This window comes from Rosa chinensis, chromosome 3, assembly GCF_002994745.2.
Source record: "Rosa chinensis cultivar Old Blush chromosome 3, RchiOBHm-V2, whole genome shotgun sequence".
In the NCBI taxonomy this organism is placed as follows: Eukaryota; Viridiplantae; Streptophyta; class Magnoliopsida; order Rosales; family Rosaceae; genus Rosa; species Rosa chinensis.
In genome coordinates, this window is record NC_037090.1 from 6,346,916 (window position 1) to 6,363,063 (window position 16,148).

At 37.3% G+C, this 16,148-nt stretch overlaps 1 protein-coding gene across 3 annotated transcripts; it reads right to left on the reverse strand.

Moving 5' to 3' along the window:
- Nucleotides 1-4,858: 4,858 nt before the first annotated feature.
- LOC112193640 (protein SEMI-ROLLED LEAF 2) lies at nucleotides 4,859-12,704 on the reverse strand. 3 transcript variants are annotated; one of them, XM_024333853.2, is made up of 20 exons: nucleotides 12,528-12,704; nucleotides 11,716-11,853; nucleotides 10,768-10,842; nucleotides 10,543-10,658; nucleotides 10,252-10,366; nucleotides 9,294-9,422; nucleotides 9,156-9,203; nucleotides 8,807-9,006; nucleotides 8,501-8,697; nucleotides 8,119-8,402; nucleotides 7,887-8,033; nucleotides 7,118-7,522; nucleotides 6,875-7,024; nucleotides 6,649-6,727; nucleotides 6,427-6,551; nucleotides 6,053-6,244; nucleotides 5,834-5,974; nucleotides 5,575-5,715; nucleotides 5,287-5,496; nucleotides 4,859-5,179 (listed from the first exon to the last, which is right to left on the reverse strand). In XM_024333853.2, the coding sequence occupies exons 2-20, from the start codon at nucleotides 11,848-11,850 to the stop codon at nucleotides 5,060-5,062; spliced, it is 3,009 nt and encodes a 1,002-aa protein (XP_024189621.1). In that variant the 5' UTR covers nucleotides 11,851-11,853; nucleotides 12,528-12,704; the 3' UTR covers nucleotides 4,859-5,059. The 3 variants fall into 3 exon arrangements, with proteins under 3 accessions (XP_024189621.1, XP_040372810.1, XP_040372811.1); XM_040516876.1 differs by having other exon boundaries at nucleotides 7,884-8,033; nucleotides 12,528-12,703; XM_040516877.1 differs by lacking the exon at nucleotides 12,528-12,704 and adding an exon at nucleotides 11,944-11,996 and having other exon boundaries at nucleotides 7,884-8,033.
- Between the last annotated feature and the right edge of the window lie 3,444 nt (nucleotides 12,705-16,148).

The window sequence follows — 16,148 nt, forward strand, 5'->3', positions numbered from 1 at the left end:
CCTTCTAGGATCATAAGTATATAGAAGACAGAAGAAAAATCTACATAATTATAGGTATCTACAAAGTGAAAAAGATTACTCCCGCAAATCTTTGACTCCAGCGGTCCAGCCAAATGGCTTTCCCTTTCAAATTATTGGTTTGTCCTATAAGAGAAAGGGTTTATGTTTCTTTGTTTACCCTCGCTGGCCTCGCATAAGTTAAGCCTTTTTATTATTATTCTGTGTGTGTGGTATAATATATTTACTTCTCTTTTTATATAATGTTTGTGGTGATCGGGTGATCATCATTGTATAAATGATTTTGTTTTATTAGTAAAGTCTATTTATTTCAAAATGTGGTGAAATCTTTATGCCATATGATACTTGAATTTATTCAAAAAAAAAAAAAAAAGCTTGAATTTCTCTTTATACATCGAGGTTGTAAGTGAAATTTTCAATTTTGTTTTGGCGCGAGCCTGGTTGGGTTTGCTTGGGTTGGTTGGCTGGAGGGTTTCCTCGATATCGATGGTTGTTTTCCAGGGTGATGATGGATGTTTCAAGGATGGGTGAGAGGAGTGTTTACGGTGGCTGGTGGGGGCTATGGTGGAGGAACGGTGATCGGCTGGGATGCTTGTGGAGGTGGCTGTTGTGGTTGCATATTGGGTAGGGCCTCTCGACTGGTTAGTGCTGTCGGAAGGACGATGCTAACTCATTGGGAGATGGGAGTGTCTCACAATGGTTCTTACTATTCACTGTTTTTTATGTGTATTTTCACTTTTTGGATCACGAGCATAGTATATTTCATACCCTGAGTCATTTTTTGGGTCATCATGGTGACCTGTATAGTGTATTTCATGACCCAGAGAGTGAAAATAAACACACAAAAATAATAAATAGTAAGTAGGTGACTCAACGGGTAAACTTACTTTTACTTCTTTCTTCTTTTCCCTTTTTGTATTAGAGATTTTGCTTTTGATATTTTGTTTCTGATGTTTTAGATTTGGTAAGTCCTACTCATTTGAGCTATCTCTAGTCCCATATCTTTGGAGAAAAATTGCTTGATATCGGTATGTTCTTAACCTCAATTTTCTAACTTGCGAGTTTTGTACACGGATTAGTGTAAAGATGATATATATATATATATATATATATATATATTGTCAATAATCTTTCAACTATTCCCTACCGATCCCATAATGTAAACAAGTATAGTGTCGATTATTCTAAATAACCAACAACTTACAGTTTACCAGTCCATTAGCACGTGTGGTCAATCAATATGTTTAGAGTTTCAGTATCCGATATATTTTAGACATAATGCATAGATGACGTTGTCTTTTTTATTATTGTGTATCAGGTGTTATCAAAACTCTCGAGATTATCCATTATCAATAGTTTATAGAAAGAGACAACTGCTATGGTTAGAGACTTAGGGTTTGAGCTCTTTTTATCATGATATCGGAAACCATGGAGTTAGATTTTATATACTTTCCGATTGATCGCATAAAAGCTCTCCTTTGCTCGAAAAAGTGTTGGAGATGAAGGTCGGCAACAGTTAACAAATGAAGTTACTTTATCTACAGAAATCATGTCTGAACTTTGGTGTTGGTGACTTGCTGGTCTGAAACGAAGGCATGGGCAAAAACATTTTGCTGCTTGTTCCCTTCATGGAGTTAAAGTAAGCACTATAGTGAAGTAAGAATAGCATTTATTGGCAATGGCATCACCAAAAAAATAAATGAACTCTATGATGATGATACTGCTCCACACATGAACAATTGTACAACGAAAGCCAGAAAGTTACAGGGTCCAAGGTCTAGGGACCACGTGAAGTTTCAGCCAATTTTGCTACAAAGGAGTACAGACATGGAGATGAAGCCAGCTTTAGGTTATGAAATGAGGTAATTGCCGAAGTCACAAGTAAGTAACAGCAGCTGGCCCCAAATGAAGGATCACATAGAAAAGTACATTCACCAATTCAGCTAGGCATTAAGCAATGCCTTATCGGTTTACAAACCCTAAAAGATGTAGGAGTTGCTACATATCTAGATTACAAGAGCATCTTGGGTGGTCTTGAATACGGCCGCCCGACCCTCTCAAGTTTCAATGGTTCGACCGATCAATCATAATTCGTCATATGTGCAAGTTTAGAATTGATAAGGGTATTTTTAGTATTTCGCTGAACAATTATATGGTTAATATGGACAGAGAGATGTTTTTTTGAGGACTTTTAAAACGAGAACATTCTAATTAGAGAAAAATTCAGTCACCGTCCTCAAACTATGCTGCCAAGGCCAATTTGATACCCGAACTCTCAAAAGTATCAATGTGATACCCAAAGACCTATTTTGACATCAACGTGATATTTCCGTCCAAAATTTCTGACGGCGCCGTTTCTTTGCTAACGTGGCAAGCACGTGAAGACCAAAAACAAAGAAAAAGATCAATTTGCCCTTTTCTTTTGTTAATTGTTTTTTTTTTTCCTTCTTCTTTTTCTTTTTCCTTCTTCTTTATCTTCTTATTCTCTTCTTCTCAGATGATCTGGGACTTCAAAAAACAGAAAGAAAATATCAGGGGGGCTCGTGAGGGAGAAAAAGAACTCGCCCCACGCGCGAGAGGAAAAAAGAAAGGAAATTCGGAGGAGGGCTTTCTCTCCCGGCAGATCGCCGATGGATCCTCCGTCGCTGCGCTTCGGTCCGGGAGGGGAGGCTGTTTGTTAAGCTGTGGAGGGGTGCCAAGGATGCGGCGTGGCTCTGGGTAGGTGGCTGGGATGTTGTAATTGATCCGCCATCTCGGTTCATGGGTGACGGTCGCGGGGGTGCTGCGGCGGATCTCGGGGCTCCGGCGGTGGCTTATGACGTCATCGCCCTTGCGTGTTGGCTGTGGCTGTTCGGATCTGTTGGTGGTGGGGCCGATCCCAATGGGATATGACTCGATCTCTGTCTTGGATCTGCTGGGGGTCTTCAGATTGGTGTAGGGGTGTCTTGCGGTGTGTCAGGGCGGTGCTGCGACGGAGGTTTTCTGGTTGGCACTGTTTTGACGCGTGGTGGCGGTTTTCTGGAGCTTGCTGGCTATTCATGTAAATTTATGCTTTTACTGCACCTGCGGATAATTTTGTTCAGACCGACGAGGATTTCTTTGACAAATTGATTGATGATGATGACATTGATTTTTTTGGGTATTCACATAGTTCTGTAGCAAAGGTTGAGCTTGATGTGGTTTAAGATATTTTGAAATTGAGTATATCGGATGTAGGCACCAGTTGCAAGAACAGGGTTGAATCTTTGACTCATGGGGAAGATATTCCTACATGAAACCCAGGAAGCATGAATCTTTGACTCAAATTTCAAGGCTTTATTTGGCAAATAATCATAAATAAGTCCCAAAAGCGCTGTTTAAAGTTCAAACAAAAATCCAGAAAACATAAATGAATGAAAATAAATAAATAAAAAGTTAAAAACACGACTAGTAATTAAAGCAGAGGAAAGAACAAAAACCCAGAAACTGAAACTTGAATCGGAGCTCAGAAATGGACAGACAACACATATATGGAGGTGACAGATAGGATTATGTCGGAGATAAGATTGAAACGAGGAGAGAGCTAAAGTAAAGCGAAGAAAGGAAGAGGTGAATCTGAGTTATGATTGGAGGTAGTGTTGGGAAGAAGAAGAAGAAGAAGAATTGGAGTTCGGAGAGAGAGCTCTGTTCATGGTTTTGTTCCTTTTTTTTTTTTTAATTAGCTAGTAGTGAAAGACTAGTCTGCCCTTCATAAAAAAAAAAATTGTCTCCACGTCAGCAAAGAAACGGCACCGTCAAAAATTTTGGACGGAAGTATCACATTGGTGTCAAAATATGTGTTTGGGTATCACATTGATACTTTTGAGAGTTCGGGTATCAAATTGGTCTTGGCAGCATAGTTTGGGGACGGTAGCTGAATTTTTCTCTTCTAATTAATGGTTTCAAGTAAATTTTGGCAAATCAACTATTAGATGTTTAGAGATGTATGAATAGATTACCTTAAAAATTTTCTTCCAAATTGCTAGTAGTTAATTTGATGAGATATGTTCGAAAAGTTAATTTTACAATCATTTGATTATAAAATCCTCATAAATACCTCATTCTAATCATCCTCATTAGAGCCTCGTTCAATTTGAACATGGTTTTTGAAAGAAGGAATCTTATTGATGGGCGCGGATTGTGTGGCATGGGTGCCCTACCTCAAAACTTTCTGCTATAAGTTCTGACAATAGGAAAGCTAGATGGATGGGATGTGAAGTATAGTCTTTCCTCCTCAAGGCATGCACTGGCTTTATCAATTGAGAGCTCGAGGCCTTGAATTACAAAAGCAAAAGAGAAAAGGTTGGGAGAGAATCCAGACTGGATTTGTATATCTTTGCCTTGTTTCATAGGGAAGACCCTCTTACATGATAAAGCTTTATTTTGATGTGTCAATCAGGTCATTAATTTTCAGATGTTTCTTCTTCATAAGAGAATCCAACGTCAGAAAACTATGCGAGTAGGTTTCTACGATTACAGATAGGTAGGCTTCATCCGGTGAAAGTGATATGACCACACAGAACTTCTCACATGCCTATCATAACCTCCAATAGTGCTTGTTTTCTGAAAAGAAAAGTAGACTAAACCATACAAGTATCACTTGTAACATATCACAGTTCTGCAAGAAAAGAGTTGGAGTATGAGTCTTGGGGAACGTCTGCACACTTCCACCATTATCTTCATCCATTGATCCTGAGTTCGTAGATTGAAAATAATGGACGTTCAGACAAGCTGTATGCATGTTGCTTTCATTTTGAAAACTAGGCTCCACCTTTTACGAGTTGGCAGGGAGAGGGAATGCGGGTGAAAGCTAAGAGAGGCGAGACGAAAAGATGCATATTACATCATGCTCAATACTAGGTCATTACAATTACATGTTCCGTACCTACTAGAATAGGGCATGGAAGCCCTCAAATCATCAGATCTAAGACCAAATTTGGAGCTATATCCCAAGTGAAAACTGCCTAATACTTTACAAGACGATTACATTACACTAGTTGAACTAGTGATTACTTTTCTTCGACTAACAACCAGCTGCCTTGAGGAAGTTGTCAAACGGACTAGCAGGAGGCAACCTGATAGCAGCTAACCACGAGTCCTGTGCCGATGCAGCTCCCCGGGTAATGCCTGGTTCATTAATTAGCTGCATTCACATAAACACAAGAGTTAAATATCAAAACAAAGCATTATCATCTACCAATTATACATAGCAGCTGCAAAAACGTAATTAAAAACTAAATATGGGCTGACCTTCTGGAGTGCTGGGCATCCACCTGCAAGAAATGGTGGAGACAAAATGTCACGGACAGTGTTGCTTTGATGATGTTCATGGGCCAACCAATTAGAAAGCTTCTTCCTTGTGCCTGTGCCAAGGGCTTCACAGTGTCTTGCCATGGTGTTGTACGGGAGGGGTGATGTAGATACAGATGTTCCTGCTACTTGACCAGCAACCTCAAGTGCCTAAATGAAAACAATATGCTGTTCAGTACTGTCAATTTTACAAATATTTATTTTTCAGAATAGGGAGGAAGTGGTTACTGATTCCAGAAGCTGTCCAACACTGATAACATGGGAGACAGAAGAGGATGAAGGGACTCTAGGAATGAACCGGGAGAAATCAGCAACAACTGATGCTTCACTTGTTGCATCATCCTCAATTGATGAATTTGTCGGAAATTCCTGTAAAAATTGGGAAGCCATGTCATTACTCTAACTTTCACTGCCAAATAACTGTTCAGTTGTCGCAGGTGACATGCCAATTCAGCAGTGGCAAGAGGAACTAGTGCAAAGAGTGTACCCCATCAAAGGAAAGTGATTCTTTCGAATGGCCTGGCATTTGATTTTCATCAAAGTCAAGCATTGATTGTGGACCAAACATGAACGCATCATCAGGTACGAATGACTCCAAAAGTAGGTTAGCCACAGCCTCTGCCTCCATCTTCACAAGAAAAAACAAACAAATGAGACGAGCAGATTGATAAGGAAAAAAACCGAGTCCATCAGTTAACCATCCTACCTCAGTAATGTCTGATAGAAATTGAACTAAGATTTCCCTTATGAGATCGTCAGATTCATATAATTTTTTCCGCAAATCAAATAGTACTGATGAAGCTAGCTGGTTATCAATAACAGATCCATATTTTGTGATGTCTGCCTCAGGCCTTAGAAAAACTTGAAGGTCATCACTGATTCCCAAATATGGATCAACCTAAATTGCACAATATAAGAGATTGTTAGAGTAGATTTATGTCACTGGCAAATAATAAAACAATAACATGCTCAAAGATCAAAGAGCTTGGACATTCCTAATATTTAAAAAGCTGGATTCTACGGCTGACCCTATTTTGTGAAGTAAAAAAAGCATTCAGTATCAGGATAATATATGCTCACATCAGATGGTATTAATGATTTGAGCAGATTATTTAGATTAGGAATGTGATAGATCTGAGCAGAAAACATCAACAGGCCAATCGATAGCACAAGGATAGATCTCTGGCAAGCTGGAGGCAACATCCCTGCCAAGAGATAAAAGAGTTCATTTACATCCTGATCACAAAACCAATTAACTGGCATCCCTGCCAAGCAACTGTTTTAGGATTTTACTGTCCTCACCATTGTTAGGATCAAGGGAGATATTCCTCAGAGATAGCAGAAGTTGAAAGGAACGAACCATAAGGTTGCCATTTGGATTCTGCAAAATTATGAACAAATTTCCATAAGCAACTAGAGAAAGATGTAAGAGTTGCATGGATGTATAGAAAGACAGTGTATACATGCATAAATGGGTATCATAATCATGGGTTTTTCTTTAGAAAAGATACATAAGAAAAAAGATCACCTTCAAATGAGAAGAAACTATCATTAAAATGAAAGAATGAGCTATAGCTTCAATATTTGAAGGTAAATTATCTGGGAGATTGGCTTGTATCCAAAAAGCAGACAACAAGTCTGCTATTTGATCCTCACTAAACTTCATTACGTACGGTTCCTGAACCAATGAGAAAAAGTACACAGCATTAGTAGAGCAAGCAAAAAATACACCACAAATGTTACCTGTTTTGGATATGATGTAACTTCTTACAGGCTCTGTTAGGCTTGACCCAGCAGTCTTGTCAATAATAGAGCTAATTTTATAGAAGTTCGGGGAACTCTTGTGGGTATGCCCTTGCTTGCAATCTTCTTCTGCAGTATCTCTATCTTTAAAATCATCACGAGCATCAATCTCCTGATTTTCTGCTTTGGGGCCATCTTTTTCCCTCCTAAGCTTTTCAAGTCTAGCCGTAATTGAAGCAATAGATGCTGTATTTGAATTCCCTTTTCTTGACTGGTATACATAACCAGATTGTAGAGGAGCAACTTCATGTCGGGGCCGATTAGAACATGGAATGAGAAGAACAGAAAATATCTGGTGTGCTCCAACACGCACCTCAACATCTGGATGCATCATCACTTTCAAAAGCTGGACAAGAAGGGATTCAGGAAACACCTACACGAAAGATTGAAGATTGTAAAGAATGTAGTACCAACAAGAGCAGAAAACAAAATGTTCAGCATTCCAAGTCCTATACAGCAGATGTGGTTCCTATGGAAACCATTCTATCACATGTCCATAAGAGTAATTTAAAAGTGATATATAACTAATGAAAGTGTCAAACTACATGCCCACTAATTTAAAATCCAAATCATGTCTCCAAAACATTCAATTAACAGTTGATCTTCCTTAATGTGACATGTAAGTATATCCTTTAATCAAGCAACACCATAAGAGAGTTTTCCAGGAAAAAAGACACAGGAAGAAGTGCATAAAAAACTTGACAACAAGAAACACATTTTCAAACTCCTCTCACCTGCTGCTGTGAATGTGAAGAGATCAATGCTAATGAGATCATGTGAGCAACAATCATCAATGATCCCATGGTCGCCCTGGCAACAGTTCCAGATGGAAGCTTCTCCAGAGATATAGACATCATGTCAAACAATGGTCTTATATTTCCAATCTAATAGGAAGCACAGTGGGTCGTCAGTAATAATAGAAAGACCATATCAAGCATGTACTGCAAACACCAGAAGTGTAGAATTTACCCCTCTAGCAATTTCTAATAAGCAATCTTCAATGGAACTCTGTAGCATGGTATTAATGTTAGACTCTTGCTCTCCAACTGATTCAACAGTAGCTTGAAGACTCTTCCTCAAATGCCTGCATAGGTCAGAGACAAAACCAATTTCTTCTAGCACGGTTCCGGATCGAATTTGGCTTGCCAAAGCACTAGCAACTTGAATGATCTGAGATTTGAGTTGTGGATCATGTGAAACGTTTTTGTGGTCAAGATGACGGATTGCATAGGCTAAAATCATCTGCTGATTTCCTAAACCCAAAAATCAGTAAAGAATAAGTACATGCAGGAATATTTGCAGAACCATCTCCAAGACAGACTACATTAACAGGGAAAGAAGATTAAGGCACCTGAAGTCTCCAAAAAGTATGACATATCAGACAAAACTGACAAAGCCAACCCTTGTCGAGGAACCCAATGGTGCCTAGAGTCAAAGTAGACAAACATTGGATCCAATACCCGGCGCATTGTTGTGCTCTCCTTGGCTAATTCAATCATTCTCTGGATACAAATTTGAGCCCAAATGTTTGGCGTCTCTGTCTCTTCTCTAAACAAATGAACCCAAAACTATTAAAAAGGGGAATTTCATGGAAAGAGAATTTGAAATTACAACTTGACTGACAAGCTCTCCCTCATAAAGTTTCAAAAGTTCATACCTTGTGAGAAGAGAAGGATCCTTTTTTTCTGGCCGTGGCCTGATGACCTTACAACTAGGGCTAGAATACCCACCGGCAATTGCACCAACTCTACCTTCACTTCGAACTACTTCATCCACCCAATTATGATGCGACTCCGCTCCCTCATCATCATCATCATTTGCATCAGGCTCATAGTTATCCAAAGTGGCATGTACAATCTGCATTCACAAGAAAAAAGAAGGCCAATGCTCAATATTGATGACAGAAGGAGCACTGGCTCCCTTGAGATCTGATAATGCAGTCAACAAATGTAAACTTATCTATAGATAGTAATGAAAAACCAAGAATGTAAGTCAAGAGAACTAACCTCATCAAAATCAACAAAAATATATGAAAATTCAGTCATGAATTGGACCTGCAAGGACGAAATTTATTAAAAATATCCAAATAAAAAGCAATTTTCACACTGAAATGGTCTATAAGAGTTTTAAAAGGCTATAACTACCATGGCTGAAAGGCACTGCAAACTTGATGCTCTCAAGCAGCGCTTTTGATGGTCTTCACCACTCTCATGTGCCAACTTACATACTTTGTGAACCAAACTCTCAATGTTGTGTGTATAAGTTCCATCTGCCTGTTTATAGTGAAGCATCCACATTTTGATAATTAGCCAAGAAGTAATCTAGTGTATTTACTTTGTACAGGAAACTGAAAAAAAAAACTCTAATTATCTATTTGATTCATCCCCTAACAGAATATGAAATGCCACAGGTAGGATTAACAATTTATATCCAAAGACTGGATTCAAAAAGAAGATTATGTCCTCACTATTTTGAGTAGTCAATCATCTATTTAATTCATCCACTAACGGAATAAGAAATGCCACAGGTAGGATTAACAATTTATATCCAAAGACTGGATTCAAAAAGAAGATTATGTCCTCACTATTTTGAGTAGTCAATCATCTATTTGATTACTAAGAGAATAAGAAATGACACAGGTAGGATTAACAATTTATATCCAAAGAGTGGATTCAAAAAGAGGATTATGTCCTCTCTATATTAACTTATTAAGTAGTCAATATTTAATATCCAGGACATTTGGGGAATTCATTTTCCAATCTCACACATCGTCCTAGCACATAATTTTCCATGCTGTATCTATTGGATCTTCTACTTAACCAAAGCATGTAATATATGACCGACAGAAAGCCTATTTCAATAGGAATTAAGAGTTATGCCATGTCAAGATTGTCAAATATAGTTGGGCATTGTTTGAATATCTAGAAAGCTGGAAATGTCCTTATGTTGGGGTCCTAACATGGTATATAAAAGGAATTCAGATCTTCCTACGGAATTGTTTAACTAAACCATAGATTCTGTTGCAGAGACAAGCATTAAATCATTGAGTAGACAGATGAAATACTGTCATTCTGCTATGTGCTAATAGTTTTTGTAACTCGCCTGAGTGTAGATGAACCTCGTCAGAGTTTGGCATCCAATTATACGGAGAGCGTCTTGCTTAGAGTTGTCCAGAAGCTCAGTGACTACGTTTAGCACACTGACAGCAAAATAAGCCCTAAAGAATGCAAGTTTAGAGTCAGACGCGGGTTTAGAGTTTCCAAACCAATCAAAGACGCACTAGATTATTTCTAAATAAACCTTTTGTCTCCCCAAAAAATTTACCAATAGAATTCCAAGACAAATTACATTGTTAAGAGAAGGGAAAGGGAAAGGGATATAGGTCACACTTACATCTGGTCCTTACAGAGGCAAAGTAACTTGTTGTAGGCCTCTGCAACAATATTGATGAATTTGACATGCTCAAGTCGCAGCTCTTTGTAACACCTATCTTCAAGATGTTTGGCAATCTGTTGAGGACAATAAGAAACAGATGCACCTCATCAGCAGAACATTAATCTACAGTAAGCTCACATTTACGGACCAAGACATAAAGAAATGGAAGAAAAGAGTTCATACCTTGGGGATTCTAAAAGGATTCTTTGCAGCATATTCGCATAACTTAACAATTTTCCTTTCATTGGGAGGGCCATCCTGGAAAGTATTGGAGTACATTGAACTTCAGTATTCCAGTAATTGATGAGAGAATCATAAATAGTAGATAGGTTTGATGTTTTATAGAGTATTATATATATATATACATATAAGTGACTGACTCCTATGGAAGCCTGTTGTTGTTAGCTACTTACCCAAAAACAATTCACAGCTTACAAATTTTAGCTTAACAGAGTTGTTGGGTTCAAAACTCATAAACCTCATAAATACAGTGCTAAACTCTCAATTAGGATAAAAAATTCACGCATAATTTCAATTGATTAGTGTCCCTATTTACCCTAGAATGACAGATTAACAGGAGAGAATTGCCCTTCACACACAAACACACCATGTACTATTGGCATAAATGTAAACACTTGTTATGCAGATGAGGAAGAACCAATACCCAACTATGGATGACATCAAAGCATAGTTTTGATTTGTTAATTGGGAGAGAGAGGAAGCAAATGCTTCAACGTAAATCTCTTTCTTAAGCAGCCAAACCAATCTTCTTATTACTAAAGAGAGAGATAGCCTCCAACGAAAAAAAAAAGGAGAAAAAAGTGGAGGGATAATAAATAAACAATTGAAAGGGCAAGTTTGAGTTTTGCTAATATCTACATCGCAGGACATGTGAGATAAGGGAAAGGGACATTGTAAGTTTCTTTCCTGCGAGGAGTGCCTGGTAGCAGCACCACTGCCAGATTACATGATCAAGTGATCAAATTACCAACTAATCAACTACTATCTGTGTCTATGTCGGACAAGTATTGCAAGCAAAAGTTCAACAGGAACACAAGATCTTATACCATTTAAACATATCTGTGGGCATTATGGCTTAAAAGCATAGGTTAAAGATAGCATTATACTCACAGGAGACTTGGGAAAGATTTCTGCAAGCAGTTTTTTGTAACGCTTAACAGGTTGTCTAGATCTTGACCTCATAGCAGGGCAGCACACACACATGTTCCCACATGCTGGGAAAATCTTCCTGGATATGATACCCATTTCCTATACAAAATAGAAAACACTACATCAGAAGAGATATTCAAGAAAGATGAGCACAATTCAATCAGCTCAACAAAATGTGTTATAATGTACCAGATGACAAAGAATGCATCCCAACAGAAAACCCCCTATCAGAAAAGGAGAAACACCAGAACCTAATAATTTCATGTACACTTATTATTGAAAAAAAAATTATATATATGTATATATATATATTTCAAGTACAATGAGAAAACACAACAGGCAGAGTGAGGCTAACAAAAAATACCAAACAAGAAAGGAGTACATACATAAAAAGTTATAATCTTTTATATCTACAATCCATGCACACTACAATCCAATATATTCAAGTACAATTTGAAAACAGAACAGGAAGAACACCCAACAAGAAAACCAAAAAAGAAAGAAAAGTTCTGATCTTTTCATAACAAATAAGAAGAAGAGACGAACCAAATGAGCCAGACATATATAGACATTGCATCAAAGGGAAATATCACTTGAAAATATCACCCAGAACCCAAAAAAAACATACCAAATGAACAATACCAACAACAGAAATCCATGACGAACCCAGAGAAGTAAATGTGGAACCTTTTGGGGTATAACAGAAGAGAAAGAGGAACCCAGAACAGTAATTTAATAGATAAATAACGGAGAAAACAAGCCAGAAAGTTTACCTTGTTGTGGAGAGACGGATCTGGGGAGTGGAAGCTTTACCCTCCCGGGAGTTCAAACTTTAAAGCAAGAGAAGGAACATGGGACTTGGAAATCTATCAAAACGAAGAAACAGAGAAATGGGCGCGCGTGGATTAGGACACAGTGAGAGAGAGGACCATGGGAGAGACTATTTGAGCTCTTTCACGTGATGGGGTTGTCAGTTGTGTTTCTTTCTTTTTCTTTTGTCGTTACCTGTAAAAAGTGAACTGCTTGTTGTTGGTCTTGTCAGAACTTTGTAGACTAAACTACAAAACTATTTAATTTGCTTGCTATCTACGAGGTAGGATTTTTATTCTTGTAATTTATTTTTATGGGAAGAGGAAGACTGGCCAATATTTTGATTTTCTAGATTTGGTCTCGCCTTTAATTTGAACTCTTCTGTGCAAAAACCTTTATTTTGAACCCCTATTGTGTATCACTTGAGATCTTTGTCTCATAAAGTGAAAATTTTGTTACCTTCTTTTCAGTTGTTAGTTACCATGATGTGATCGCTTAATTAGTAAAATAAATCTTCTATTTATGCAAATGTTGCACGTGTGATATGGTATAAATAAAATTAAGAAGACGAGAGTTATAATAATATGAGTGAGTTATCAACTAACGATGAGGTTACATTTTTTTTCTTTTTCTTTTTGATTTCTTTTATAAATATTCTTTGCATTATTGGGTTTAAATAGAGAAATTATATAAATTTTAGATATCTTCTACCAAATAAAAGAAACACACTTGATGAAATTAATTGAGTGAGAGTCAGACCATTCTTTTCTTTTTTTTTCATAGAAACAAGAAGCTTCCTCTAACCAATTAGCTAGAATGGCGAAAACTATGTTTTGTTTCTTGTTTCCCATTGGATTCAAATAAAAAAGAAACTTACATCAAACCACAGAACAGTAAATTGAATTGACCCACAAACACTGCATTATTCTTCTTCTTTTTTTTGGACAAAGACCCACTACATTATTCAAACATGCTGCAAAAGGGGACAAAGACAAGCTTCCAAAAACAGAAAGAGGAGATTGTTATCCAAATTACACATTTCAATCATCTGAAATGAATATATTTACCAAAGAAAGTGATCGAAAGCATTGCAGAGACTAAAAGAACTTATTTGGCCAACCACTTATTCATGATAATAATACGAGGGCAGGTTGTCAAGTTTAAAAAAATGGTGTACGAACTTTAAGCGATTCTACACTTTAGTATATCAACTTTCATAATTATCAGAATAATGTATCAAGTTTGCTCAAATTTTTCATTTTGGTGTACGCCGTTAAATTTTCCGTTATCTTTACAAAAAAAAAAAAACTGACAAAGTTAAAGGAAAATTTTTTTTTGGCAAAGATAACGGAAAATTTAACAGCGTACACCAAAATGAAAGATTAGAGCAAACTTGATACACCATTCTGATAGTTATAAAAGTTGGTACACCAAAATGTAGAAGCCCCTAAAATTCATACACCATTTGTGAAGATATCCCTTAAAAAAATGTCAAAAGAACTCCAACTCCTAAGTAATTCTTTATATAAAGTTATAAACAGGTAACAAAATTTCCACACCTAACCTGAGAATGAGATTAGATTCAAGCTAAGATGACTGCATTCCTACTCGTGAGGACTTTTCACAGTAGTATAAGTTAGGCACAACTGCCATACTGTTAATGGCAGAACCCCAAAAGGAAGTGCAGACAAAGCGAGGAATCTCACACTTAATCAAGTTTACACTACAAGGAATTAGGGACTAGGGGAATTATAATATGAATTATCTTTCCCAAGAATCTATTCTGTTGATATTTTATGCAGATGCTGAGACAAGAAGATCATCTGGACTTCTAAATTATACCTTTCATAATCTATGCATTAGTAGCTAGCCTTTGTTTAAGTACCTTTTTGACTGAGGTAAGCTCTGCTGCTTCAAGGGTGCATCACATGAATTATAGCTCGCCAATCAGACCTTATGTCTGTTGTTGTGATTATATTTGATTTATAAGACTAGAATGCAGGTATGAAGATGTAGGACGAGAATTTAGCACGCTTATGCTCTCACATAGCTCATTACACCGCATAGGCGCATATCTAAGACCAAAATAATAGTTTTCATTTATACAAAGTGTCGATTTGCACGTTACGGAAATATAGTTCAAGAATCATTATATTTTATTTGAAGTCTTTGTATTGATTTAGGTAATGAAGCTTTGGCTTTGGAAGACAACCAATTAGTCATTAACTAAGATATTGTTGAGTATAATAATTAATAAGCCATCAATTGGTCTAATTGCTTAGCAAGCTATTAAATTTGGGTGTTTGAAAATACTAGATTCCTAGAAGACTTCTGTATTATGGTGATCTAAATGACTCACTGTAGCCATGTGGACTTGAGCATGCAGTTGAAGAGAGACCCCATGATGATGGTTACTTGAAGGTAGAAACAACTCAATATGCATAAATGCGCTATCTAAAATATGGCAGCCGATGATCGGTGGGTCATTAAGAAAAATAGGTATGGCTCTTGGCCTAAATTAATCTGGACCCCCATATGACTACGATTGAACAATAAAATTAGCTAGGCACGTTGAATAGCAATGATCTCTGCTCTTGCATGTATGCCACTTCCACGAGTTTCAGTTTCCACTATAACCAACTTTCAAGTTAAAACAAGAAAATTGAACATGGGGTTCAAATCTCATAAGTGGGGAGACCCACGGCATCTAGTTTCTTCTACCTCAATTGACTATATACCGGATTTTGTACATATACAAAATTCAAATACAATGTATATACCCCGTAATATATGCAACACACTATTGATAAATTCCATACTCAGATATGGACCGATCTTCGTTCAACTCTGCAGACTTGCAATCATAAAACAGACCTTGATCGATTCAATTTACAGTAATGGTGGATTGAAAGGCTGACTTAGTGTTTTACAACGCGCGCATTTCGTCATCGCTTGAGGAGGCAGTACTTTAATTTGTACGCAGGTTATCAAGCTTCTCATTCAACTCAATGTGGGGTAAGTTACCTCATTGTACAACAATTCATCCCATATATATATCTTACCGAGATCGATCTGTTACAAGGCAATTGAGTCGGTATGATAATATATGACTGCAAGCTAAGATTTTTTGTTTTGGATGTGATTCTTGATTCTATTTTTTCTTAGCAACATGTCTCTGTGTTTGATTTATACGACCTACTCTATTACATGCAGACCAGGAGAAAATAATCAAGATATGCATACCAGCTTTGTCAGTGGATGAAAGAAACATGATTAGCGTGTCAAATCTTTGAACCCTAACTAAGAAAAAGAAAAACAGAGTTTCTCCAAAATATTGACTGCGCGCCAAACATGTCTTCTCTGCCAAGGAAAATAGACCAAAGCTTTGTTCCTGCAAGCTTTGATCAGGCTTATTGAGAAAAACCGACAGATGAGGATCAGAGATGAGAAGAACTTACACTTGATGATATCGATCAATTAGTATGTCAACAGTCGAAGCGTTTCTGAATATCTGCCGAACTAGGAGATACAGCACGAGAAAACCACAGAAACAACAACATGAAATGAGCACCATATATGACATA

Bases quoted from the DNA above. Each gene is read 5' to 3' on its own strand.
- LOC112193640 (XM_040516876.1), bottom strand. From the start codon at position 11,850: ATGGGTATCATATCCAGGAAGATTTTCCCAGCATGTGGGAACATGTGT. The intron at 9,423-10,251 runs GCGAGTTACAAA...CACTATAAACAG, and splicing joins CGAGGTTCATCTACACTCAG to GCAGATGGAACTTATACACA. The intron at 5,497-5,574 runs GTAACCACTTCC...GTTTTCATTTAG, and splicing joins TTGGACAGCTTCTGGAATCA to GCACTTGAGGTTGCTGGTCA.